This window comes from Gallus gallus, chromosome 26 (genome assembly GCF_016699485.2).
Source record: "Gallus gallus isolate bGalGal1 chromosome 26, bGalGal1.mat.broiler.GRCg7b, whole genome shotgun sequence".
Taxonomy (NCBI): domain Eukaryota; kingdom Metazoa; phylum Chordata; class Aves; order Galliformes; family Phasianidae; genus Gallus; species Gallus gallus.
The window spans coordinates 2802035-2829013 of record NC_052557.1 but is presented as its reverse complement, the minus strand read 5'-3'; the positions used below and the strand labels follow the sequence as shown (position 1 = coordinate 2829013).

The window sequence follows — 26979 nt, the reverse complement described above, 5'->3', positions numbered from 1 at the left end:
TTCATGCGCTGAGTTTTCCCCGAGTCTGTGCCACCCGTGCATCACTCTGCTTTTGCTCCCGCGGATCCTCCAAGCTGTGTTTGTTCTGCTCTGCAGAAGTCAAGGAGGATAATGAGGGTATTCAGCGCGTGTTTGTTTAGTGATTGGAGGTAATAACCGCCTTCCTCGCTCGGGGCAGGATTTACTCCTCGTGAATTTAAAAACAACGACGCAAAGCGAAGTGATGATGGAGCAAATTGCTGGGCAGCACCGCTGGGCACCTCGTGGTTTGCATCACCGTGCAACGAAGGGCTCCACTGCTGCTCCCCTTGCTATGGCTTGGGTGCAAGGAGGAGCAAAGTGTGTGCTCGCAGCTGGGCGGGGAGCATTATGCATCCCAGCCAGCAGCCTCTTGTTGCTGGGATTCCCCCCAGCCCGCAGTTCTGGGTTGCGCTCCCCCTCCCAGCACCGCCAGCCTTCTGCTGCTGGAGCTCAAACCGCTGCTGGCTGTTAATCCGTGAAAGTCTCTGTTAGAAATAAAATAAAAAATATATAAGGAAAAGTGCCTCTAAAAAGGTTTACGAGGCGGCACTTTAAGCTACCAACTCCTCCGTGCTCGGGCAGCAGCTGGTTCTCATTGACAACCTGCCCGAGCTGGGAGCTGAGCTGGGAGCGGAGTCCCGATGCCATCAGTGCAGTGCCTGCCTGGATGCATCCCAGCAGAGCCAGCTTTAGGGCTGGGCAGGAGGGCTGTGGGGCCAGCGTGGGATTTGGCAGAGCAGAGGGAAGCATCCATCAGTTTTTTTTCCCCTAAAACTTCAACGTGAGCGCGGGATTAATCAGCGAGTGTCAGTTCCTCGCAGGTATTTAGGTACCTGTTTCCGTCAGATCAAAGCAAATTGGAGCTAAATGGGATGTAAATGCTTCTGATGGTCAGAGCCGTTGTCTGTGCATGTTGCATCGAGCAAATCCTGTATGCGTTTCACAGTGTGGCACGAGGAGGAGATCATCTTTAGGATGTTGAGATATTATGGGAGTTATTATTGGGATATTATGGGAGAAATGTCATGCATTTACCAGGCACCAACAGCCCTCATTGTGGCTCATCACAGATAGCTGTGTACAGCCCCATCCACCTCATGCTCAGGTGTGCTGCTCTACAGTGCAGCAGTGTTTGCAGGGGGGTTCCCTTTCTTTGCTTGGAGCATCCTCAGCAATGAAGTTTCAAGCTCCTGCAATAGCAAATGTAACACATATAGCAATGCTAACAGCAGCACGAACGTTAAAAGTGGCTGCTGGTTTACAATTGCATTATTTTGGCCAGATAGTGGCAGAAGTGGAAACAAATCACACTTCTCTACTTAATGCTTTAATTACTGTGCTTAGTTCTAAGAGCCCACAACCACCCACTCCCATGCTTTCAGTATACACAGTTCCAGTTCTTCTCTCCCTCATTGCAATCACACTGATGTTTGAAACGTTCCCACGTGGTTTTCAATGGAGAATATAATGGGCTGCTTCCAGTTTCGTGGCGCTGTGTTCATCCCAAGGCTCAGCACCATCCTGGAGTGACTCCGTATCCCTTCACGCCACAAACTGACGTCTCTTCTGCCCTCCCCAGGACTGCCCCCAGCTCTTCCCCACGGAGGAGATCCTGATCCCGGTGGGAGAGGTGAAACCCATCACTCTGAAGGCCCGGAACCTTCCGCAACCTCAATCTGGCCAACGTGGCTATGAGTGTGTGCTGAGCATCCAAGGCGTCATCCACCGCGTGCCCGCGCTGCGCTTCAACAGCTCCAGCGTGCAGTGCCAGAACAGCTCGGTGAGCACACAGCTGCCCCCCTGGTTTTGCTGCACTGACCTCCTGTGTGCAGCACACTGCAGTGCAGTGGGCTGCTGCTGAGCAGGAGGTGGGCTTGGCCATGGGGGATTCAGTGTCTGAAGGGGGGCGGTAGGAAACAGGACAGACTCGGTAGCAGGGTGATAGGACCTAAGGGGAATGGGTTCAGACTTAAAGAGGGGAGGTTTAGGTTGGATATAGGTGAATTACGGCCATGAGGTGCTGGCACAGGCTGCCCAGAGGAGTGGTGGGGTCCCATCCCTGCAGACCCTTGGGTACCTGAGCACCTGGTGGAGCTGTGGCTGCTCCTGTTCAGTGCAAGGCAGTGGGACCAGTTGGTCTTTAAAGGTCCCTTCCAACTCAAGCCATTCTATATTTTATGATGCCATGAATCACCTGGGGGTGCTGCTAAGAAGCAGGTGGGGAAGGCAGCTCTGCCCTGCATAGGATGGGGCTCAGCAGATGGCAGGGGCTCTTCGGAGGGGTTGCAGGGCGCCCACGGTTGGGTTTGGCCATCAGCAGAGGGAACTTTGGGCGTGCTTTAATATTCAGCGCAGACGGTCTTAAATTGTTAATCGAGTTTTGCATTTTTAAAAGTTGTGCTGGGTATTTATACATCACTGGCTGTCTTTGGGCCTCGCAGCTCGGTGGCTAATAAATGTATTAATACCATGCAGCACTTTTCCTATCCAGAGCGATTTATAAACATTAGGAGAGCGCTTTTTCCTCCTGTTAGGCTGATGGGAAGTGGAAGGTAGAGAGTTTAAGGGCAATTCTGCACCAACAGCTCCATCAGCTGAGCAGAGGACGTGGCTCTGCAACAACTCAGTGAAACCCAGCAAGGTAAATCCCTGGATCCAAGTGTGAGATAAAGCAGGATGGCACTGCACGGAGCAGTCTGCCTCAATGGCTGTGGTTGTTTGAGCCTTCTTAGAGGCTCCTGATGAACTGGAGGGGCCATATTGATGAGCTGGGGCTGAGCAACTGGAGCGGCCGCTGCAAGGGGAATAATTAATCCATTACCTCTCCCAGGGACTGGGTCTGATTTAATTAATCTGCACACAGTGAGGAGGAGGGAGGCAAAGCAAGGCCCTGGAGCTGGAGTGTGAAAGTGGTGGTGGATCAGCCACCGGCACGTGATGCAGAGAGTAATCACTGCTACTTCAGAAACCCTCCTTTCCTGGCAGTGTCTCTGATGCGCCCTCCCAAGCCTTTCATTCTCCTCCTTCTTCTTCTCCAGTATCTCTACGACGGGATGGACATCAGCAACTTAGCAGTGGACTTTGCTGTGGTGTGGAACGGGAACTTCATCATTGACAACCCGGAGGATGTGAAAGGTAATGAGTGCTGTGGGGGCTGCTGGGGGCTGTGGGGGTTTGGGTGGGAGCAGCTCCATACCATGGCAGTGGGAAAACCACTGAAAGCCCCAGAATGAAAGCTTTAAAAGCAGTCTATGGAAAGGATGACTTCTAGAAAACATTCAGTGCTTCTAATTACAGCCGTTAGGAAACTCTGTGCAGGACCTCATGCTCTGGGAGCACTCGTGGAGTCCAAACCAGGCTACCTGGGGATGCGGGTGGTATCAGGGAGCTGCTCCTTAATTCAGTTCCCTGTGGGGTGACCTCATTGTTTGCGGGGGGCTGGGAGTGCTGCTCAGCGCTGTGCTCTCTCCTCACAGTGCACCTCTACAAGTGCGCAGCACAGCGCGAGAGCTGCGGGCTCTGCCTGAAGGCCGACCCCAAGTTTGAGTGCGGGTGGTGCAGCGGGGAGGGCAGGTGCACCCTGAGGCCCCACTGCAGCCCCCAGCCCTGGCTCGACTGGTCCAGCAGGAACGTCAAATGCTCCAACCCACGCATCACTGAGGTAAGAGCACAGCCGGGGGTCAGGTGGGCTCAGGGCCGTCTCCGTCTCCCATCTGAAGGGCGGAGGGTTCAGTGTCCCATTGCTGGGCACTGTGAATGCGTTGCAGCCAAGCAGGGTGCAGTGCAGCCCCATTGCGTGGCTGTCTGCGCTCTCTGCAGTGCTGCCGGCGTTGGGGTGACCACCACGGGCTGGCGCAGGGATGCTGATGAAACCAGAGAGCTAATTAGGCTGCAGTTGACGGGTCTGATGTTCCCTTTCAGACCACTGAGGGATGCAAAGCGTCTCCCAGGAGCATTTGTACAGCAGAGCTGCTCGTGGGCTGTTAGCGCTGCTGCCAGGAGTGACACTGCTGTCAGGAGGGAATGAAATATTTTGCCTTCTTGCTTAATGAACTCCCCCAAACCCTTGAGCAGACAGGTCTAAGGAGAATGGCAGAGGCCCAGGAGGAACTCTGCAAGGTCGATATTCCCAATCCCAAACCCTCTGGGCACAGAGGTCAGCTCCTCTCTCTTTCCCCTTTGCCCAGAAAAGTGTTTGTGGTGCTCTTGGAAATCGTGGGACTGTTGCAGCCTTGGGTTCTGTAGCTGTCATCTGAGATTCTGCTGTTCCTCAGGTGCCACTTGCAGCGTTCATTGCTATTGGGCTCAGCACCAAAAGCCCAGCACAGAAGTGTATGGGATGTACTCAGTCCTTGTTTTGCACCGACTGAGGCCCTCTAACAGTACAAAACTTCCACCCGGTCTGTGGTCCTGGCAATAAATAAATAAAAGTCAGTTTTCTTGCGAACAAGCGGCACTCTGATCTCCTATTCACTTGTTTGAAGGCCTCATTAATATAACATCAGTGCAACAAACAGCTGAAGGGGGGGCAGTGTCAGCCTGAATAATGGAGTTGCTCTTCGGAGATAACAATTAGGTTCTGAATGTGCCATCAGCCAAGGCAGAGACGAGGAGGGATCATGCAGTGATGACAATGCTCGTGTGCTGGCTCCTGCTGGGCTCATCAGCTGGGATGGGGCTGCTTGGAGCAGCAAAGGACAGAGTGAAGGTGGCTGTGGCTGGGGGAGGATGGGTGTTCTCTGTGCACCCAAACAGATGCTCACTGTAGTGCAGGAGTGGTGCAGGCTGTGGAAGGACAGCACCGGTCTGGCTCACTTTCTCATGCTCCTTGTGGCTAAATCTTGTGTTATAGAGTCATTAAGGCTGGCAAAGACCACTAAGATCATCTAATCCAACCATCAACCCATCGCCACCGTATGTCAGCTTGTGCGGGAGGTGGGGCTGGGAGCCTGCACCCCGTGTCGTTATAGCAGCGTGCTCTGCAGGGTGGGGAGAGCTGCTGCACTGCAGCATCCCGACGGGCCACAGTATGTGAGCTGCTGAGCTGCCCCGTTATGAGGGCAGGTGGGAGCGAGCAGCTCAGCGTTGTTGGCTGGGTGCTCTCCCTCCCGGCGCCCCTTATCCTACACAGCACCCCCTGGGTGCCCCGCGATGGACCTCGAAGGCTTCTCCTCTTTCTGCGACTTTGACTGAATCTCTCCAGCTGCAATTAATTGAACGCATCTGCTCTAACCCTGGGGCTGCTTTATGGCACAGTTACTTCAAAACTGTTCAATTAGCGACCGCTAAAATCTAGGTCGAGTGGAGCTCCATATTGGGGATTTTCCAGGTCAGGACGTTTTCAAAATACAGCATCAGCCCCTCATTGTTTGGTGAGGCCGTTGGGTGCGCCGTGGCTGTTTGTTGGAGATGGGAAGGGACCGAGGAGCCAATGAGCAGAGCAGCGCTACAACAAAACACATCTTAACATAATGCGGAGCTGCAAAGGACAGTTGTAGCTGTCAAGTATGTGAAGCGCCGGGCTCAGGTGATCCCTGGTGATGGGAGCATTAGTGGTGCAGCCTTCAGGACTCGGCGTAATGCGCTGCAGCTTGGTTTGTAGCATGCCTTGCGGGCACGCAGAGCTAAGTGCTACAAGGCTCGCTGTGCAGTGTGGGTTACACGGAGCGGTGCATGGGGGTGGTTGGAAACCTCGGATTGGGGGGAGAGGGAGGCAGAAATGGAAGCTCTGGGGAAGGTGAAGGAAAAGCAGCTGGGTAGAAACACCAAGGAGAGGTGCCGGGGAGCTGAAATCTTGTGCCAAAAGCGAGGATGGAACCAACGTGCAGAAATAAGATTTATCCGTTAAGTTAATTGAAGGGCATTATTATAGATCGTGCTGTTGATTAATACCAGCTGTAGCACTGGGGAGATCAGTAGCTCACCCAAGAGCGGTAGCAGAGCGGTGGCAGATTCAGAACAATCGTTTGAGAGTCTCGGGTCCCAAACTTGAGCCTATGTGTTGTTGTAATTTATACTGCTCATGGAAGAGAGCGTTGTCCTTGATGAAAGGCTGCAGGAGCAGAGCTGGCTGCGGCTCAGGCAGGCTATAAACAGGCGGCTTTAGAGCACACCCCTCACCCTTCAGCATTTTGAGCCACTTGAGGTGCCAGCTTACTGATAAATGTGCTATCAGCATTCAGAGAGCAGCCAAGGCAGAAGGTAACAAAGTTCTCCAGAGCAGCAGGCAACTGCTGGAAGGTTGTTTGCTGCCTCGTGCAGCATGTGAAAAGCAGCCAGGCTTCTGCTTCATGCAGAACTGGGACCTGATGGCCAGCCTGGAGAGCAAGAAGAAAATGCACAGGCAGTGGAAGCAAGGACAGGTACCCTGGGAGGAGGGTAGGGATGCTGCTGGGCTGTGTAGGAACAGGGTCGGGAAAGTCGAGACCCAAATGGAACTGGACTTGGCAAGGGGTGCAGAGAAGAACTAGAAAGGCTTCTACAGGTCCATAGAACAGTGGAGTTGGATAGATGACCGTGAACGGTTCAGACAGTTCTCTGATCCTTCTTCTCCCCAGGGGTGCCATTGTCCCCCTGTGTCTTCTCTGAGGACTACTCACGTGGGTTCCAGCTTTGTTGGCTTCTCCGCAGTGCATGCAGCAGGCAGGGAATGCAGTGCCGTTGGGCAGCCCACAGGGTGGGATATACCCCCAAGCTGGGGGCTCCTACAGCGAGCAGCCTGAACAGCCTGAACCCCGCTGTGCTTCCCTTTAGATCCTGACGATGTCGGGACCCCCAGAAGGAGGCACCAGAGTGACCATCCGCGGCGTCAACCTGGGCCTGGACTTCTCAGAGATCGCCCGCGGTGTGCAGGTGGCAGGAGTGCCCTGTGCTCCTCTGCCGGAGCAGTACATCGTCGCCGAACAGTGAGTGACCTCAGCTTATGGGCACAACACCTCCAGCACCTCCCAGCCCCACAGCAGTGCAGGAACGGGGCTGGCGATGGCTGGGGCTGAGGTGCTGGGTGCTTTATGGGGGGGGGGGGGGAGTTTAAGCAGCCCTGTAAGCATTCACAAAGCGTTTTGTTTCCTTCTGCACTGCTTTGCTAAGCAACTTCCATGCTGAGGTTCTGCCCCCTCTGCTCCCCTCACGCTTGGGATGCAGCTGGCACTGCAGGCTGCGTGCTGCCATTTGTTAGGTGCAAGGTGCTGTCATCCACCTCATCCGAGCAGCCCTCTGCTGGAGCCCGTTCATTTATTTCACTAAGAAAAACGTCAACCAAAAAATTAGAAAGCAGGCTTGTAACAGAGGACGGGCAAATAAACCTCCCACGGTCACACCGGTCCTGCTGGGGAGGGCTGATGTCACTGCTGGGAGCGGGATGGTGCAGGAGCTGTTGGCTGTGCCAGGGCTGCTCGTGGGGATGCTCACCAGCAGCATAAATGTGCCCTGGGAGCAGCTGGGGACGGCCATCCTCTGGCAGTGCCATCCATTCGGTGGGGTCCCCATCTGATCCCCAGCTCACAGAACCACCCGTCAGCAGGATGTGTTGGCAGTGGGGTTTTGCTCATTGCTCCCTACCTGTAAAACCTATACCAAGGATCTCCCCTCCCCAATCCATCAGCATTGCCATCGCTGCATGAAGGGCACTGCAGAGCTGCTGAGCACTGTCAGTGCCCACACAGCTCCAGGCACGTGCAGAGCACAGTTGGTGCCCATGGCTGGCGCTGTTCGGCCCATTGGAATTTTGTTGTATTTTATTTTTCAACCAAAGTACAGAATATGATAAAATTGTCCTCCTTTGATGGTATGGAGCCCTGATTTTATAATCACGACTCTAATTATGGCTCTTGAGCTTTCAAAGTTTGTTAACATCATTAAAACATTTACCCTGGGCAGATAACAGCAAGCGTTAGCATGAGAGCTGCCTTTTAAAGATGAATACAGATAAAAGGACCCTCTTAAGGCTTACTGTGGGCAGACTGAATTCCGAGACTGTAATGACTCACCATATGCTCCAGCCACGCAATCTATCAGCCAGCAATTAGGTTAATGTTGGTGAAAGGGCCACTTAGCCCAGCAATCAGCACCCTACAGCGGTGCCGAATGCATCATTTTGTAACGAGGTACCTGCTGGGGGTTTGGCTTTGATTGGGAATCAGGGTCAGGTGCACCGGGGTCACCACACCCCCTCCTGCTTCCTTCCTGCCTGGTGCTGCGTGGGGAATGCATGCTGGGTTCTGCTCTGCTGGGAAGCGTGGAGAATTGGGTGTTTCCTCCCATGGGTGGCGCTTGGTGGGTGTATCCTCAGCGTGGCTTTTTGCACGCCTGCTGCAGGAGCACGGATTGCTCGGAGCATCCCAGCCTGCAGCCCTGACCCTGCAGCAGGCCAAGCAACAAAGCAGCAGGGGAGGGGAGAGAGGTGCCAAGGCCGTGGCTGGATAAAGACAGAGCAAGGAGCACGTGGCACACTGGGGCATGCACCCGAGGTGCTTCCCTTTCTGTTCTCCAAAGACAGCATCTCTCCAGGCAACCCGTTTTGATGGGCAGCAATGAGGACTTGCACAGGAAAGCTCTATATTGGCATGTGTGTATTTCGTTGGGCCTCCTGGCAGCACCTGTGCATGCAGGTTTTCTTTTCTTTGACTTGTAGTGAATTTAGTGCTGCTAAAATACCTCCTTCACAGATTGGAGCCTTTCATGCATTCTCATGTGGCTGGGGGAAAAGCAAGCATTTCCCCTGCTGCTTTGTAAAAGCACCTTCAGCTACAGAGAGGGAGGGGGAATTTGACTTTTTTCTTTGGCTCCTGGGGCTGAACATCATCGAGCATTTCCTTGCCTGTGCTCCTGCACGATGGAGCTTTCTTGTACCCTCAGGCCTCTCTCCAGGATGCTCGTGACCTTTTTCCATGGGAGCCAGCAGCAATCCCTCCAAGTGCAGCAGAGCAGCCCTGCCAGCCGACAGCCCTTTGCAAACCTCTCCCTGCATCTCCAGCAAACCTGCTGCCATTGCCAGGAGCTGTGGGTCGCAGTCTGAGCCACCACGGTGCACCCCAGCAGCTCCTGCTCAGGCTCTCAGTGACCCCTCAGGATGCCCCCAGGGCATAGAGGGACACAGGACTCACGTCAGTGCTTTGCCCTGACCCTGTTAGCCGTGTGGGTGCATTGTGCAGCAGCCCTCCCTGCCTGCTCCGTGTTGTCTCTCTCATCCCCAAGCAGGTTTCTGCGTTTTTGATTAACTGGGAGACTGCAGTGTGAGCTGTTCCCTTAATGAACTCATCTGTTACTCTAAGGACTTAGCACTCACTTTGCTACTGGCTAATATATTGCCATTAGTGCTCTGCTTTGCTCTGGAGTTTACAGCTTGTAATAATTATGTCTAATTTTGAATTTTTTTTTTTCCCCTTTAAATTACTATGCGGGGTAAAAATAGACTCAGTAATTAACTCCTTCCAAAGAGGCAGATATCAGAGTTAAAGAGGGGAGAGGAGAAAAATAACACAGCAAGCAGCCAGCCCTGTGCTGGCAGCCCCTGGCAAACCCTCACTGTGGCGTTTCTCCTTCCAGGATCGTCTGTGAAATGGGGCAGGCACTCCCTGGGATCAGCTCCGGCCCAGTGCTTCTGTGCATCGGAGAGTGCAAGCCTGAGTTCACGGCCAAGTCGGTGCAGCACTACACGTTCGTGGTGAGTTCCTTGCATTGGGGGGCTGAGCACGTGGTTGCAGCACCAGGGGCAAACCCATGCTTTTCCAAGTGCTTTCCCCATGGCGTTGCATGAGCGGTGCATTGGCAGCCCGTCGCCAAGCCGTGCATCCAAGGTGTAAAGCTCACCCAGGCCTACAGAAGAGGCAGTGTTTGGGTAGGAGCCTAAAAGCAGGCTTTGCACGGCATTTGCTTCCAGCTTTGCACCTCGGAGTAATGCCAAGCTTTGAGTTGCTGCTTGGGGCTCCTCCTAGCAAAGTGGGTTGTGTGCTCAGAGCAGGAGTGCTTTGCAAAGCGTGGTGTTGTGCGGTGCTCCAGGACTCCTGTACGTGTGATCTTGTCATGGGGTTGCAGTCAGGATTCAAAATCCTCCTGTGTGTTGGGCAAGGAGGAGTAAAGAAGGAGCGCTGTTATAGGGAGGAAATCTCTGCTGTTGTTTCTTGCTGGTTTTGAAAGTGTTTGTTTGCTTTTGTGGTACAGATGCACACACACACACACACATATATATATATATATTATATACATATATATATATGGTGCAGGAGCTGATGGGACTTTCTGCACAAGCACAGAAACACACAGAGAAGGACAGCAAGTGCCTGAGCCCATCCTTCTGTGGTTCAGGTATTGATGTCCTGCTAGAAACTCCATTTAATCACCTGGCTGTGAAACCTGAACAGATCCAAAACAGTTTGTTCTATTGGTTTATTCTTTTTCTTCTGGGATGGAGGAGTTACTCAGCATTCAGATACTCACTGATTGCTTTTCCCCTCAAGGATGCCAGCTCAGTGTAGGCTTCCACTGTCTGCCTAATGAAGAGCTGTTCTTTGGGTTGGGGTTCTCCGCTGGTCAGTGGGTTATTTAATTAGCATCCTTTTGATTCATAAACCTAAAGCCACAGCTGGGCTTCCTCCTATCTCCAGTTTCATCTAAATAGGGCACTTCATCCCGCCACATTGATTTTGTGCTGAGTGGAACCTATGCGTGCAGTGCAATGCCAGCACAAACCGATTGGCCACAATCTGTAACCCAGTGGAGAGGGAAATCAGAGCAGCCCCACCATCCTATGGGTTTGCATTTCCCCAGGGGTGCAGAACACCGCGGTGCCAGGAGCTGCTCCAGCCCAAACACGATAGGAATGCATGGAACATCACCATCCCCTGCATTGTGGTTCTGACTTTCAGCACCCTGATTGTAATTTCTTTTCCTCAGGCATCTAAAACTTTGCAGACATCATTTCCTTCTGTTATTTGGCCTCTGTTTTTTTTTCTTGCTGGCACCGCCACCAATTCCATTACAGCTGGTTTATGCCATTAAAGTCAGTAGTAAAATTGATTGGTACCTGAAAGCAGAGCTGTGTTCTGACCCTGAGAGGGTTCATGCCTTGGTGAGCTCATCTGATGCTGCGACCAGACGGGCGCTCAGCTGTCACCATAATTACACCCATTGTACCCAGGGAAGTGGGACCTTGGAGCTACTTCACATCCATAAATCTGTCATAATTATCACCAAACCATGAGCTGAAGATGGAAGATTCTGACTTAGCTTTCAGCCCCTCCTGCAGTGCTGGCCTCGCCCCAGCCTTGGAGTTGCTGCAGGTTCTCGGTGTGCGTGCTCAGCTCTTCTGCCTTTTCCTTGTTTAGAAGGGGAACCACCTGGGGCAGTTACCCACAGCAGGGTGGGCTGTGGTTTGTGTGCTTTGCTCTGTGCGGTTCAGGTGAGCACAGCAGTGAGGAGTTGGGGTCACAAGTGCAGGGCAGGATGGCGAGGTGGCACTGCTGCAGTAGTATCACAGATGAGCATTGAGTGGGATGCGGACGCGCGCTGAGATGTCCTTCCTTCATCACCATGTGTGAGCTCTGTCCCCACACCACCACCACCACTGATGGTTCCACGGAGCTGGAGCTGCCAGCACTGCTTTTTGCTGCTGCAGTGTGCTGTTTCCCATGACCATACCCTGCTTCTTTAATGTTTTAGCACAGTGGCAAACCTTAACCATTCGTGTTCAGACGTCCATTGCGCTGTATTTGTGCTGTATTTCATTTTTGAAATGGAAGTGCAAACAGCTTTATTGCTCTGAGAACAGAGGTGAGGGTAAGTACATAATTTTGCCCGGGCTAAACTTGCAATTACATCGTAGAGATGTGTTTCGTTCACAGTAGGGTCCAACATTTCAGCAGCAGCTGTATCAGGTGGCCGTGACGCAGCTCCATTTTGCTTTTCCATTTTAAAAGCAGAGGGTGGGATGCTCCTGGTGCAGTGTTGGTGGTGATGATGATGATGGTGGGATGCTGAGCTGTCCTTTTTTTCTGCAGACACCAACTGTGAGCTTCCTGAGCCCCAGCCGTGGCCCCGAGTCGGGGGGGACATTGGTGACCATCACGGGGCACCACCTGGGTGCCGGCAGCCGCGTCTCCGTGCTCCTGGGCAACCAGAGCTGCGCCTTTCAGGGGTAAGGGCTGGGCTGGGGGCTGGGGGTTGTGGGGCTGAGCACGCAGCCACCTCAGAAATCATAGAGTCTTGAAGGCTGGGAAGGATCTCTAAGATCATCAAGTCCAACTACCACTACCATCAAGTCAAGCTGTCCCCACCATGCCCTCTGACCATGTCCCCAAGTGCCACATCTCCATGTTTCGTGAGCACCTCCAGGGACCACAACCCTACCATGTCCCTGGGCAGCCTTTGCTGCCAGTGCATCAGTGCTTCTTCAGAGAAGAGGTTTTTCCTACTATCCAGCCTGAAGGGGATATCTCTCCTCTCCAAAACCCTTGGAGTGAGGCAGGGCTCTGAAATTACAGAGCAGAGGAAGGATCCTCACTCGCCTCCTGCTGTGGAACGTGCACAGCCATGAGCCTCCTCTGGGATTCCCATGGCAAATTTGCTTTTTACCCAGCAGTGTAAATGCAGAGTTGACATTTGCAGGGTTTAATGGGTTTTCTTGGGCTTAGTTAAAAAAAGATGCAAGCAGTGTACGTCTGTGTGCATCACGCACACATCCCCACATGGGGTGTCCCCAAGTGCCCCAATGCCACCAGCGTAGTGTCACACTGCAAGCACTCATAGGCAGGACAGAGGGGGCTGCTCTCCATGAAGACATTCCTTGCGCTGAGCGGATGAGATCTGCGTGGGGCTGCAGGACAGGGAATGCCAAGAGGACCCTTTGCCTTTTCTCTGCGCCTTGCAAACCAGGAGCTTACATGAAATGCTGTGATGTGTCGGGGGACTCTGCCTTCTAAATCCCAGCTCCGGCTTGCCAGGAGGAGCCAAGGAGGTATCTGGGAATGGAATGACCCCCTGGAGGTGAAATTCTTATCTGGAAGACCTCAAGGTTCACGAATATGGGACCTGTGAAGGTGCAGCCCATGGGATCGTGTTGGCCCAGCCCTGCCAAGCAGCGAGGAGCAGGCTGGAACCTGGGACCTGGCCTGCCCCACTCATGCTGTGGCAGCAGATGAAGGAGATGGAGATCTGGAAGGGTTGGACCTGCCGAGCTCTGCAGCTGCAGATAGGCTCTCCAAGTGCTACATTTGGCAACCAGTTTGTTGGCATTTCTTCCTGTGTCCGGAGCAGAGCTGCCAGATTGCATCCTCAGTGCACACAGGTGACTGCGTTACTGCCAGCAGAAGCAGCCACGAGCAGAACTGGCTTTGTACTAAAATTCCATGAATATATGATTACATTCAGGCAACCTGCAGATACCAGCCTGCAAAACCTGGAGCAGGTCTGAATTCTCGGTATGTTCTAATTACACCAGGCAAGCAGAAACTTAAACAAAGCAAGCAGCAGTGTATAAATGACACCATCTTTCTCATGGGGTCACACTGTGCACTTTGTTTTGCTTGGACTGTTTTGTGGCAGTGAACTTCAATTGTAATGGAGGGTGTGGGGGAGCCTGATTAGATGAAGCAGTTTCTAATGAGATTCACTCTAATTACAGCTTCCCCCATTCTCCCTGCTCGGATCGGAGGAGTGGGTAGATTCACCATGACGACACAATAATAGCACAGAGCTAATTAACGAGTGGCGGGGAGCTGGCAGCGGTGGGGCAGGCAGAGCTGGGGCAAAGACGTGGTGTGATGGTGCAGAGTGGGACAAAGGGATGCAGGGAGCAGGGATGGCACAGGAAAGCATCCGTAGGAACAGCCAAGCGTGGTCGTTTTTGGATATTTTAGGAGTTTTTCTGTTGTCTTGGTGACACTGGGTGGGTGTGCAGATGGTGCAGCACTGTGGTACCCGAGGGTGGATGTTCTCCTGAAGGGAGGTGAGGATGTGGGAGGGCCCTGGAGAGGGAGCACAGTGCACCTACAGAGACACGGGGCTGTGCTGGGTGCACATCAGTGCACACACTGAGCTGTGCCACAGCTGCTCGGGCACCTCAGTGGTGTGTGCAGGATGGCGAAGATGGTGCCGATGGAACCGTGGTGTGCCAGGATTTGATGTCAAGCTAAAGAGTGCCAGGCTTTGATAGAAGTGCCATAACAGCAGTGAAACACTGAGGAGCTGCCTGTCGTCTCCCCTGTGCTGGCAGAAGAGAAGCCAAAGCTAAACGAGCCGTGGCAGCAGCGTGGCCCTTCCTGCCCTCAGGGATGTGGGTTTGGGCACTGCGCTCTCGGGGACGTGGCTCTGCCGCTTTGCTCAGTGGCACTGTGGTGCTGTGGAACTCAGCAGCTCTGTCCCCAGTGCAAATCCTCAGCCTTGCAGCAGGATGGGGGAGCTCTGCCGACTGCACTGCCCGACTTGCTTTGTGCTCCAGCAGCCAGCCTGCACCGTGGGGGAAGCAGATGCCGTGCTGTGCCCAGCAGCACCAAGCAGGGATCACGCTGTGCTGGTGCACACACGGCGCAAAGCAGCGCAGGCAGCATGGTGCTCCCCAAACCGGGACTCCGTGGGTCTGTTCTGCAGCTCACGAGGCTCTATGCGTGCAGTGGGGTGGTGGGGGTGGGGTGGGGAGATTTTGGCTTTGGAGCGAGCTGCTGCATCCCATTTAAAAAGCGGCCATCTGTTTTCACATGCCCAACAGAAGGCGGCGGGTGCAGAGAGGGATGCGGGAGGCTGCAGTTTGGCACAAAATACGCGTGCCTCTCTCCTGGTGGGCAGATAAGATCTCCTCTTGCATGGGGCTCTGCCCCCCTCCTATGCCTGCTGGGCTCAGCCACTTTGTGAGTCTCGGTGCACGGGGCTTAGTGATGGCCCTGCCCTCATGTGAGCTGTGGGGCGGCCCCAGGGGCACAGAGATGCTCTCTGCCCACTGACACTCCCTCTGCTCCTTTCCACGCAGGCGATCCATGAACGAGATTGTGTGCCTCTCAGCTCCCTCAGCACACGGCCTGGGGCCCGTCCACGTCTCCGTGAGCGTTGACCGTGCTCAGCTTGAGCAGACACTGCTGTTTGAATACATCGATGACCCCAAAGTGCAGCACATCGAGCCTGAGTGGAGCATCGCCAGGTAATGCAGCTCAGGGGAACTCGCCTGCCCTGTCCCATTGGGAAATGCTCATACCATCCATGTCCTGCGTTTCTCAGTGCAAAACGTCTGCAACATTTGCATTGACCAAAAGACAGATCTGAAATTACTGAGGTAGTTGTCATTACCATGGCAATTACAGCCATAGCAGCCTACACCTGGATTCGGGGAGCATGAATAAAGCTCCAGCATCATTTCCATCTGCTGAAGGAGTGCACAGTCGCTCATTAAAGGCTCCTTTTCATGGCTGTGGAGTAGAACAAAACCACCAACCACGAAGAAATGGGAAGGCTGATGCTAATCAGAACGTAGTAGTTGTCCAACATCAATCGGTGGGAGCTGGGTGGCACCGGGATGCTGTGATGCTGGAATCCCTGGGCTGTCCTCATCCCCTGGTACTGCTGTGCTCAGGTTCATTTCAAATTCCAATCTGCTCTTAAAATTGGCCGTGAAGGAAATGAGTACCTCACAGCAGCTCTGTTGCTCTGAGCCCGCATTCAAGCTCACTTCTCGTTTTGAGTGAGAGGGGTTGGATGGGTGTCAGGATGCCGAACGGACGGTGTCAGCCAAACAGCACAGCTCTGCTGTGGAGGTGCTGCAGGTTTTGGTGAATTCGGGCCGTGCAGCTGCAATTGGCACATGAAAGGAGCAGCCGGGAGTGGAAGGCACTTTGTGTGCGTGCAGCTCAGCAGTCCCCTCACCACGCGCCATTCATCGCGCGCTGCCGTGCGCTTTGGAAGCGCCGCTGTGTAAATCATTAAACGCCGTGACTAATTTATTGTTCTTCACATTTCGTCTCGGTTCGGTTGGTTTCTTTGGTCCCCTTTCTCGTCCTGCTGCCTTGCAGGGCCGCTGTGTGGGAGAGGGCACAGCCGCGAGGAGAAAAGCTGGCTCGCGTGGGCACCGCTGCCCTGCGACTCGGGGTGGGCTGGGAGTCCCTGGGGTGCCAACGTCTTTGAGAGGGCAGCCAGCATCCCTGTGGCCAAGCAGCGGCTCCCCGTTCACCAGGCAACTAACCAGGGCTCTCTGGTTCCCCGCAGCGGGCACACGCCTCTGACCATCACCGGCTCCAACCTGGACGTCATCCAGGAGCCGCGCATCCGCGTCAAGCACAACGGCAGGGAGTCCATCAATGTGAGTAGCTGTGGGCAGTGCCCCCTCTGCCACTGTCACTGGAATCAGCGCTTTCTGCTTGGCAAAGGCTCCTTGGGGGTCTGCCCTATGCTTAGCCCCGCTCTTAGCGGCAAGACATGGAGACAGGAGTCACGGCATAGAAGTGCTGTCTCTTCCTCCCCAGCATCCTTCCTTTCCCTGCACCTAGCTCAGCTCTGCTTGGTGGTGGAAAGTCCAAAGGGTCCGACCCCACCATCCCAACCGCTTCCCCTCCTTGTGTGTGGTGTTCCCGGTGTTTGGGGGAAGCTGGGTGTTATTTTTCACGCCTCCATCCCAGCTAGCACCAGCCAAGGCCTCTATTTAAACCATTTGTTCCGCCATTCATAAACTGCTGTGGAAAGCAATGTTCTTGTGTGTTACAAACACAAATTGCACCTCCAGTACGCTTGGAAATTATTTTGATCAAGTAAAACTGAAAAATACTGTTTCTATGCAGTGATCTTTCTGAACCTGCATTATCTTGGAAAGGGCAAGGCTGTTAGCAGCCGTTTCCCATCCCCTCTCTCCCTTCCCCCCAAAGACCTTTTCATTCTGAGCTCTTTTTAAAAACATCTCATTTTGCTGTTAGCACTTACAGCGTTACGAGAATAATTCTGAAGGCACAAAATGGAGTGAAATTAAATCTTCCACTCGCAGCCGGCCCCTTGCTGCTCTGTAAGCCAGCAGCTCCTGCTGCGGGGCTCGGGGGAGCCGGGGGTGTCTGCAGCCCCCAGGGGGTGACCTCCACGCTGCCCCAGCCCCGCGCTGGCAGGGGATGGCCCCTCTCACTCTCTAACATCAGAGAGATGCCTCTAATCACCAATTTGCAGCAGAGGCCAGGTGTTCGTTATAGGTCTGCTTCAAAGCCAGCGCTGCCAGCGAGGGTGCAGCTGGAAAGGAAAGAAAGAAAAAGACCAAGTGGTTCAGTGTGCAATCCTCCACCTTCCTTCAAACGTTCTCACTGTGAAGCTGTCTCTGTCTGCGCTCCAGCGCCTTTTGTGCTGGCTGCATGGGAAGCAAATCCTCCCAAACGATGGGTGTAAAGGCGTTGAGCCCCGATTAAATACTTCCAGCAGAGCTGGAATCCACCAGAGCTTTCAGGGAGTACTTAGGGCCCCGGAGCATCGCTGTGCAGGTCGGAACCCCCCCAGCATGGGGCAGTTCCCCAGCAGCACTCAGAGCCCCATCCACAGGTGTGCGTGGTGTTGAATGCCACAGCACTGAGCTGCCTCGCGCCCGCCCTGACCCCCGAGCCCCGGCCCACCATGGATGCCATCGAGCGACCCGATGAGTTCGGCTTCATCTTCAACAACGTGCAGTCCCTGCGGGTCTACAACGACACCAAGTTCATCTACTACCCCAACCCCACCTTTGAGCCCCTGAGCTCCAGTGGGATGCTGGAGCAGAAGCCGGGGTCACCCATCATCCTGAAGGTAAGGGGACCTCTGCGCTCACCCCACGGGGTGGGGTGGGTGGTGGGATGGGGTTGGAAGCTCCTCAAACCCAGCAGAGCCAAATGCACTTCGGTGTTTCATACCTGTGTGAACCCTATGGCTCTCATCAGCAGAACTCGGTGAGAGAAGACCCACATGCGTACCATGTGGTGGTGTCACAGAATGGTTGGGGTTGGAAGGGACCACTTGGCATCATCTAGTCCAGCCCCCCTGCTTCGAGCAGGTTCCCTAGAGCACATTGCCCAGCATCACATCCAGGTGGGTTTTGAGTATCTCCTGAGATGGAGACTCTGCCACCTCTCTGGGCAACCCGCTGCAGTGCTCTGTCACTCAAAGTAAAGCCATTAAAGGTTTTTCATGCAGTGGCCATGCAGAAATCTCTAGAAGCATGCAAGGCTTCCACTCGAGGAGGGGGAGGGGGTGCAGAAAGCAGTGGGTCAGGGAGGAGTTTTGCCCCCATTTGGAGCCTGGGATACACTAAGAGGAGCCCCATCGTTTGTGCCAGCAGGGAGTGGGAATGAAAAGCAGGGGAGCGCACCGCATCCTTGTACAGTCTTCTCCACCTCTATTGCCAGGGCAAAAACCTGTGCCCGCCCGCTTCTGGAGGAGCCAAACTCAACTACACAGTGCTGGTTGGAGAGACGCCCTGCACCGTCACCGTGTCTGAAACACAGCTGCTGTGTGAGCCACCGACCCTCAGCGGGCAGCACAAAGTGACGGTAGGCACCGACTGCTGCCATCAGAGCCCCTTCCTCCTCCTCCTCCTCCTCCTCCTCAGTGCTGAGTGCAGTTTCTCGTCCAAAGACTGCAGGATTTTAGGTCTTTATGGCTGTCTAATTGAAAGCTTAAAATATTGATGAGGATTAGCGTGGTGAAACTTCTTATTGCCTCCTTGAGACTCGCTGCCCACTGTCAAAGCCTTCCAGAAGGAATAAATATTTAGGGCATTCAGCACCAGACTCCATCCTTTCCCTGGTAAGACGAGCTGCAGTGTGCTGTGTTCCCCTCCTGGAGGGCTGGAAGGGATTTTAGTAGTCCTTGTAGCCAGACCTGCTTTGCCAAGTGGGTAGCAGGAGGATTTGGCTTTCCCTGAGGCAGAAGGAGCCAGGAGGTCCGGACTACTCATCAGCATGCTTTGCTTTGGTTCTGGGCACTGCTGCTCTCCCCAGACTGAGCACTCAGCTGCAGAAGTGCTCGAGCAAAGCCCAGATGAGGTTGCAATTGTGATTTATTTCTCTTTAAGTCCAGCATCCAAAACCTATTCAGTTATCACTGTGGCTCACAGAGGCACAGCTCACATCTGTGGCCTGGGTGCATCCTGGACTCTCTGTGCGCCCCCACCCCTCTTCCCCCCTCTCCCCATTTGCTCTGGTTTCTTGTCAGGGAAATTGTCACCGGGTCACAAACGTTCACGGGTTACAAAAGGGAGTCGAAAGCTATAAACTGAAAGTCAAATGGAGCCATCAGATAATACGAACAAAGCCCAGATAGTGAAGGGCTGGCACATTTATCATGGCTTGAAGCCTTGCTGCGCTGCACTCTTTGTTTCTGGAGGCGATCGGTGCTGCTGTAGCAGCAGCCGTGCCGTGTGTCTGCCATAGGGATGCATAAGCCATCTGTGGTGCCTGCCCTGGGTTTGGACAGGCCCAAAGGAGCTGCTGCTTACCTCCCTGGTGCTTTGCAGGTGCGTGTCGGTGGCGTCACCTTCTCCCCCGGTTCGGTGAGCATCACCTCTGACAGCCTGCTGACCCTGCCGGCCATCGTCAGCATCGCGGCCGGCGGCAGCCTGCTCCTCATCATCGTCATCATCGTGCTCATCGCCTACAAGCGCAAGTCCCGGGAGAACGACCTGACCCTCAAGAGGCTGCAGATGCAGATGGACAACCTGGAGTCCCGGGTGGCACTGGAGTGCAAGGAGGGTCAGTGCCACGTCACCCCATAGCTGGACGCTGGGTCTCCCTTCTCCCATCCAGCCATTCCCCCTTCCCTATGGGGACCGATTCCTGTTTGGGCGCTGGGACCCCTGCTTTAGTGCCCCCACTGGAGCCATGCCCATTGCCCAACGTGGGCAGCAGGGCACGTGCTCCCACAGAGAAGCAGTAATGAGAGTGAGTGGCAGACACGGGCTCTGCCTGCCTAATGTGCAGAGAATAGGATTAGAGCTTGATCCCGCTTAAGCAGCATGCCTCGATCGCGTGGTGAGGGCTGCAGCAGCCCCAGGGTGCCCGGCACAACGTGTGCCCTTCTCTAATGGCCTTTTAGTATAGGGCTCCAGAAAAGGCACAGAATGAGATGGAGAATGGGGAAGGGTCAGGCTGCAGAGAAACTGTGTGTTCTGGAAAGGAGTTTAAGTGAACCAAAATAAAGGAAAACAGCTGCAAATGTAGTGTGAGCTCTGCCCCTATCAACAGCTGATGAGGATTAGTTCAGCTGATTTTGAAAGTGTAACCTTGAAAGGCAAAGGATGAGATGTATTCTGGAGATGCTGTTTGCTTTGGTATGGGCGCACCCTGGCTGGGGGGCAGAGACCTTCCTGAGCCAATGGTTTCTGCTCTGCAGAATGAGCACAGGGCCACAAATACCACCCTGACGTCCACGCTGAAGTTCTGTTCTGGGAGGAAGAGCAAATTCCTCCCTGAGCCTGCGCAGGCACTTTCTGCTTGGATTTGATCTGCATCAGATTGAATTGTTTTGGCAACCGTTGGTGGGAGAAGAAAGGAGAGTAAGGGAGGCACCACGTTATGCAAAGAGATCCTCATCTCTATCCGCAGCCTTTTTAAAGGTGTCTTGGGTGCACAGACACAGGTGTGAACTGCATACAAATTCATAAGCGTCTTTTGTTCCTGGCATCTGTTCTCTGCAGCCTGCTCACTCCCAGCAAGGGTGAGGGTCTGCGTGAGCTCCATGCAGGCTCTGCTCTGTACCCATTGCTGCGTGCTGCTCTGAGCCCACGTTGCATTGCATTTCTCTTTCTTCTTTTCACCCCAAACAGCTTTTGCAGAGCTGCAGACAGACATCAACGAGTTAACCAGTGACCTGGACCGCTCCGGCATCCCATACCTCGACTACCGGACGTATGCCATGAGGGTCCTCTTCCCTGGCATTGAGGACCACCCCGTGCTGCGGGAGCTGGAGGTAACGGGTGGGCAGTGATCTCCTCCCCCAGCCCCATTAGGAACCATGGGGCCAGCAGGATGAACCCCCGAGCTCATTGTAGCCAAGAGCTTGGCGTTACAGCTTCACCATGCTCTGCTTGGTTCCTTTCCTCCAGTTTGGATACTGGTTTGGGTATTGCTCTAGGCCAGCAGCAAAAGATGCTGGATGGATTCCCAGTGTCCTTTTAGATGCTCCTCAGCCCAGGCATCCTCCTGCTGCTGTTCCATGGCATGCCCACAGGAGGGCAAGCACAGTGCCTAGGCACGGGCTGCCTCTGGCTGTCAGTGAGTGCCCTCCTTCCTCTCTCAGGGCTTTACTGAGGTCCCACTGCTCAGTTCACTCATGCAAGGGCTCTTCAGTACTCATCCACTAAATCTGGCTCCTTCCCAAGGGGCCACCAGTTGCTGCCTTTGGGCCAGTATCTCCACGCCCTGAGTTTCCCAGTCCCACCCATTGTTTGCTGCTGCCATCGCCATGTAAGCTCTAGCAAATAAACACGAATGCTTCATATTTGTTTTTTTTCGCATGAAAAATAGGACTGCAGAAGTGATAAATGTGTTGCCAATTACACAGTTGCTTGATTATGTAACATCAGTAAAACCAATACATAATTCTCCAAGATGTTTGGTAAAGAGCGGCTTAACGCTGCTCATCCATCTGTAATGAATTACTTGAGTCTGGAACTGGCTGAAAGCCTCAATTTTTTACACTTGCCCCGTGATAAGGCAGTAATCAAAAGTGGTATTTAATTTACTTTTAAGAGTGCTACTTTTAGTGGAGAACAAGCAAAACTACTCATTGTTTGTAGGGCTGTTGGCAGTGGAGTGCAGCCCAGAGCAGCAGTGAAGTGCCCCAATGCATGGGGTGGGACAGCAGCATCATCACCCCTTTGTCATCGCCCCACTCTTCATCACTCGTGGGCGGTGCTGTGGGTCCCATCAGCTTGGTCTGAAACCAGAGGGTCCTGTGCACGTGGTGCCTCCCAGTCTTCTTCCCTCCTGATGGCTGCTCTCTGCCGCAGGTCCAAGGCAACGGGCAGCAGAGCGTGGAGAAGGCCCTGAAGCTCTTTGCTCAGCTGATCAACAACAAAGTCTTCCTGCTGACCTTCATCCGCACGCTGGAGCTGCAGCGCAGCTTCTCCATGCGCGACCGCGGCAACGTGGCCTCGCTCATCATGACGGGGCTGCAGGGAAGGCTGGAGTACGCCACTGATGTGCTGAAGCAGCTGCTGTCCGACCTCATCGAGAAGAACCTGGAGAACAAGAACCACCCCAAGCTGCTGCTGCGCAGGTAGCGGGAGGGCTGGCGCTGCTGTGTGCTGGGTGCTCTCGCGGTGATGGTGAAAAGCCAGATGGGAAAGCAAAGCCGTTGGGTTGGCGATGCATGGGGAGCCAGCAGGGGAGGGCAGGGTGCTCATCCACACCCTGCTCACGTCGTCAGCTGCTGCCGCCCCGTGTCCCATTGAGTGCTGCCTGTGGTGCCCCACTGGCACCTTGCTGGTGCGGGCTGCCAAGGGAAATGGGATGATTCCACAGCCTCGGGAAAAATGCAGGGATTCCTCCAGCCATAATGAATATACTTGACAGGAAATTGCTTTAAGTCTGGCTGTGTTTGCAGAGGCAATAACTCATCTCGAGAAAGGAGGCCGTCTTAATTTCCCCCGTGGTTTGGCGCATCGCTGGGAAGGCACCTTCAGCCTCAGCCATCCCTCGTGGCTCTTTGCAGTGCTCCAGCAATACAGGGATGACACTGGGGGCTGTGCCCTCCTTCCCCCCCCCCATCTCCAGATGAGAGAGAGCGCTGCGGTGGCAGCAGGATGGCTCTGCTCACAGCCATTTATTCTGGGTTAGCTTGGAGAACTCTCCTCCCAAGCCCACGGCTGGCACGGGGAAACCAAATGAATGCAGGAAGCAAAAATTTGCTCTCAATTTGCATGTTCTCACCCTGCTCCTTAATCATCAACAAACAGCCACAACGTGAGGCGCTGCGTGCTTTATTTATTGAGCTCTCTCGTGGCAGTCATTGCCAATCAGTGCTCAGTTCTCCCTCTCTTTCTTCTTCGTTTTTCCCCTCTCGCTTTCCTCCTCTATGACCCCTCGTGGGAGACAGCAAAAAAAGTTGACATTAAATCAAATGGCAGCTCTGGTTCCTGGCACAGACAGCAGGCAGCAGCTGAGAGACCCAGATACAGCAGGGAAAATGAGTAGAATACATATTGATTTTGGGGTTCTCTGGGCTCTTTTTGTTTAGCTTTGCTTGCTTCCCAGTGCCAGAGCAGGGCACCAGAGCCATCCCACAAGCACCCAGCTGGAACTGTAGCTTGCTAGCAGTGCTAATCAGCACCCTAGCCAATTATTAGCCTAATATTCTATTAACAAAGTAGTTTATTAAATCAGTATTCACCCCAAAGTCCCGAATGCGTGGCTTTCACTCTCTGTGTTTTAATCCTTTTCTTGGCTGCATCACTGCCTCTGCATTTTCTGTGCCTCGTGGCTGGCTGGCACGGCGGCATGCTGCTGGTGCTCCTCCTTAATTGGGCACTGGAAGTGATTTAAACAGGCGAGCACTGCGCGTGTCAATTTGCAGGACGAGTTTTTAGGCAGCTAATCAATTCAGGCTGGAATTCTTTGGGGATCTGCAGACATCCTCACAAATTCCTGGCAGATGTTGTGATCCTCGGAGATGATAGATAATGTAACCCCGGGTCTGTTTTGCAGGCTGGTGTCAGTTTTTGTTTGTTGAAATCTGTGGCTCCTTTTTTTTTTGTGCTTGATCTGCCTGACTTTGTGATCAAACCCCGTTGGTTTTTTGTTTTTTTCATTAAATGCCAGCATCCCCAAACACAGTGGGTGCTGTATAAACACGTACCGAGATGCAGTCCCTAATTCAAGTCAGCTGAGCAGTCGTGGAAGAGCAGGGAAAATGGGTCAGGAGCAGGATGGGACCCACAGAGCTTTGCTGTAGCTGTGCAATACTGCACCAGCACTGTGCTGCTGGGCAGCACTGGTGGCACAGTGTCCCTATCCCAGGGAAAGGAACCGCACTGCGCCTTAAGGAGAGTCCCCGGGTCCTGCAGAGCCAGCCTTAAAAACTATCATTAGGAGCTATTGTATTGAAATTAAAGATAATCTTGGGCACAATGTGGGGAGAGGACGCTGGGTGGGACCGGGGATAAAGCTGCAATTTTCCTGCCATTGTCACTCTGCTGTCCCTGATTGCTAGCCCAGTGCAAATCCCAGTGATTTACCGTGCCAGGCTGTAATTTGCACCACGTGCGCAGAGCTGAGTGTCCCCAGGCTCCCTGTCCCCTATCAGGGCTCTGATGGGCTGTCAGCTGGGGATGAGCTGCCTGCATCAGTGCTGCCTGCATGCACTGGGAGCTGTGCTGAGCGGTGGTATTTAGGCGTGGGGAGCAGGGTGCTCCTCTCCTCCTGTCTCCGGCCATTCCTCCTTCCTGAGGTTGGCCCGTGCGAGGATTTGGTTTTGTTGGTAATGTGCCTCTCCTCTTCCTGGCTTTCCTAGGACAGAGTCGGTGGCTGAGAAGATGCTGACGAATTGGTTTGCTTTCCTCCTCCACAAGTTTCTCAAGGTAGGGAGGGGTGGAGCGGAGCATAGCTGCTTTGCTCTCCCACCTGCACGGGGCAAATCTGAGCTTGAAAGCAGTCTCATGCACTCAAGTTTCTGTTGCTTTCCTTGAGTACTGCCGAAAGGCTCTCTTTGGGAGGAGGTTTTCTGCTCTTCTGTTTGACGTTCCCTGGCTTTGGCTGCACTATATAACACCCGGCTGTGTCCTCCGGAGTACTCCAGACTGTGCCCCTCTGGAGGGCTCTCACCTCTTTTAGCACCTCTATCCCTGTGCTTCCATAGTTCTACAATTTAATTTTGGCTTTGGAAGCACCCCCAGAGTTCACTTCATGAGAGTGAACAATGAGATCAAGATCTCAGATTCCCATTTTACAGCCCTATAGATTCAGTAGAGCTTTACCGAGCCAAGCACAACAGCCATCGAGCAGCAGTTTTGGCTGTGCTCTGCCAGAGCTGCTGGGGGCTGAGCCCAATCACACATGTGCTAATGATTAAGGCAATGGGGCTGTGCCTCTGCTGCAATTAATCATGTGCAAGATCTGTCTGTGGGCCAGCAGCCCTGGCAGAGCTGCACTTCACCCCTGGGTTGATTTCACCACCGGTCTCTTTGTGCAGGAATGTGCCGGAGAGCCACTCTTCATGCTGTACTGTGCCATCAAGCAGCAGATGGAGAAGGGCCCAATCGACGCCATCACGGGGGAAGCCCGCTATTCGCTCAGTGAGGACAAGCTGATCCGGCAGCAGATTGAGTACAAGACCCTGGTGAGTGAGTGCTGGGGGAGAGCTGGGTTGCTGCTGTCCTCCCCATTGGGCATGAGCCATGTTGACCTTTGGGCCCGCCATGGGAGCACTGCTGTGAGAACTGGTGTTGGCAGCGCAGTAAAGTCCAATGAGGAGTGTCCCTAGCTGGCAGCTTGAGGTTATGCCCAACACATAGGTACCAGTATCCTGTTTGACCACTGTCCTCCCTCTAGCAAAGGAAAACTGACATACTAGGACTCCTATCTTAATTATCTATGTAGATATATGCAACAGCAACGATGCAAATAGGGATGCAGGGTTTTATCATCAGGGCTGCTTGCTGTGCAGACGCTTATTCTAATAAGGTCGTTAAGGTTGGAGAAGACCACTAAGGCCATCTAGTCCAACCATCAGTCCATCACCACTGACCCATGTTCCTGTTGCTCTGCTTCTGTGTGAAGCCCTTAAGGGAATGGTGTGCTTCTCCTTTGCTCCCAGATCCTGAACTGCGTCAATCCAGACAACGAGAACAGTCCAGAGATCCCTGTGAAGGTGCTGAACTGTGATACCATCACCCAGGTCAAAGAGAAGATCCTCGACGCGGTGTACAAGAACGTCCCCTATTCCCAGCGACCGAGAGCTGTTGACATGGACTTGGGTAGGGGCTTGATGCCTTCTCTGGGTGTCTCTCTTCCTCTGTTGAGCTTTTCTGTGGGCTCTTTGGGTTAACCAAGTGGATGAGCCCATGGATGTCCCCACTCTGACCAATGCATCCATCGCTTTTGGCTTGCAGAGTGGCGGCAGGGCCGCATCGCGCGCGTGGTGCTGCAGGATGAAGACATCACCACCAAGATCGAAGGCGACTGGAAGCGCCTGAACACCTTGCTGCACTACCAGGTGAGAGCAGGCCTGGGCAGGCAGCTCCCAGAGAGCTGCCGTGATGAGGGAACAGAAAGGCAGCAATTTAATTTCCAGGCAGACGGAGAGGTCACATTTGCATGATAAACCTGAGTGGTTCAATGTGCTTCTGCATTAGACGGGAAAGCAACCTTGACATGGATCTTAAAGAACCTAGCAGGGTTGAAAATTGGCTAAATTAAAGCTGCTGGCCGTGCTCGTGAGACGGAGCGAGGGGAGGGCTGAGCCTGTAGGGCTGCAGGAGGGCACGGAGCAGAGGGCAGCAGGGGAAGGAGAGGGGGTTCTGCCTTCCAAATCCCAGAGCCTTCCAAGTTGGCTCAGAGGGTTCCTTCTACCAACACCACGTAAGCCAATCCTGAAGGTTACCTGACAATGCCGTGGGAGATGAATTCCATTGCTTTTAACATCGGCTCCACCTGGCAGCTGCAAGGGGATTATCCAGCATGTAGGGAAGCAGTGAGGATTCATGGTGTCTGCATCTTTAGAAGTCAACTGAGGTAGTCACCAGTGAAATTCACGCTCTGATGTGAGCTGGGTGCTGAGGGAGGGACCGTCTTCGTTTTGGTGCCTGTGGGAAATCCAAGCCATAAGTTTGCCCTTAAAATAAACAAAATCCTGACAGCACTCCCAGCACCGCGGCTATTCCTGCCACTTGAGTGTCAGCTTTGCTCTGGAACAAAGTAGAAGTTTGCTGCCAAGTACCTAAATAGGCAGCAGTCACACATGGCTCTGGCCACAGCTCCGTGCAGCCCGAATGGAGCTGTTTCAGCTATGAAACGAAGCCAAGTTGTGTGCACTGCAGCAGGG

At 53.7% G+C, this 26979-nt stretch overlaps 1 protein-coding gene across 7 annotated transcripts in view; it reads left to right on the top strand.

Moving 5' to 3' along the window:
• PLXNA2 (plexin A2) overlaps window positions 1-26979 on the top strand; it is a 345475-nt gene that overhangs the window by 305987 nt on the left and 12509 nt on the right. For all 7 annotated transcript variants that reach the window (XM_046904271.1, XM_040652969.2, XM_025143922.3 and 4 more), the window contains 17 exons: window positions 1601-1801; window positions 3060-3156; window positions 3498-3682; window positions 6775-6926; window positions 9568-9685; window positions 12018-12154; window positions 14981-15148; window positions 16207-16300; window positions 17512-17751; window positions 18348-18491; window positions 19457-19691; window positions 20765-20907; window positions 21950-22218; window positions 24451-24517; window positions 25129-25275; window positions 25753-25912; window positions 26048-26151. In XM_046904271.1, the coding sequence (XP_046760227.1) occupies window positions 1601-1801; window positions 3060-3156; window positions 3498-3682; window positions 6775-6926; window positions 9568-9685; window positions 12018-12154; window positions 14981-15148; window positions 16207-16300; window positions 17512-17751; window positions 18348-18491; window positions 19457-19691; window positions 20765-20907; window positions 21950-22218; window positions 24451-24517; window positions 25129-25275; window positions 25753-25912; window positions 26048-26151 (2661 nt within the window). The remainder of the gene's footprint in view (window positions 1-1600; window positions 1802-3059; window positions 3157-3497; window positions 3683-6774; window positions 6927-9567; window positions 9686-12017; window positions 12155-14980; window positions 15149-16206; window positions 16301-17511; window positions 17752-18347; window positions 18492-19456; window positions 19692-20764; window positions 20908-21949; window positions 22219-24450; window positions 24518-25128; window positions 25276-25752; window positions 25913-26047; window positions 26152-26979) is intronic.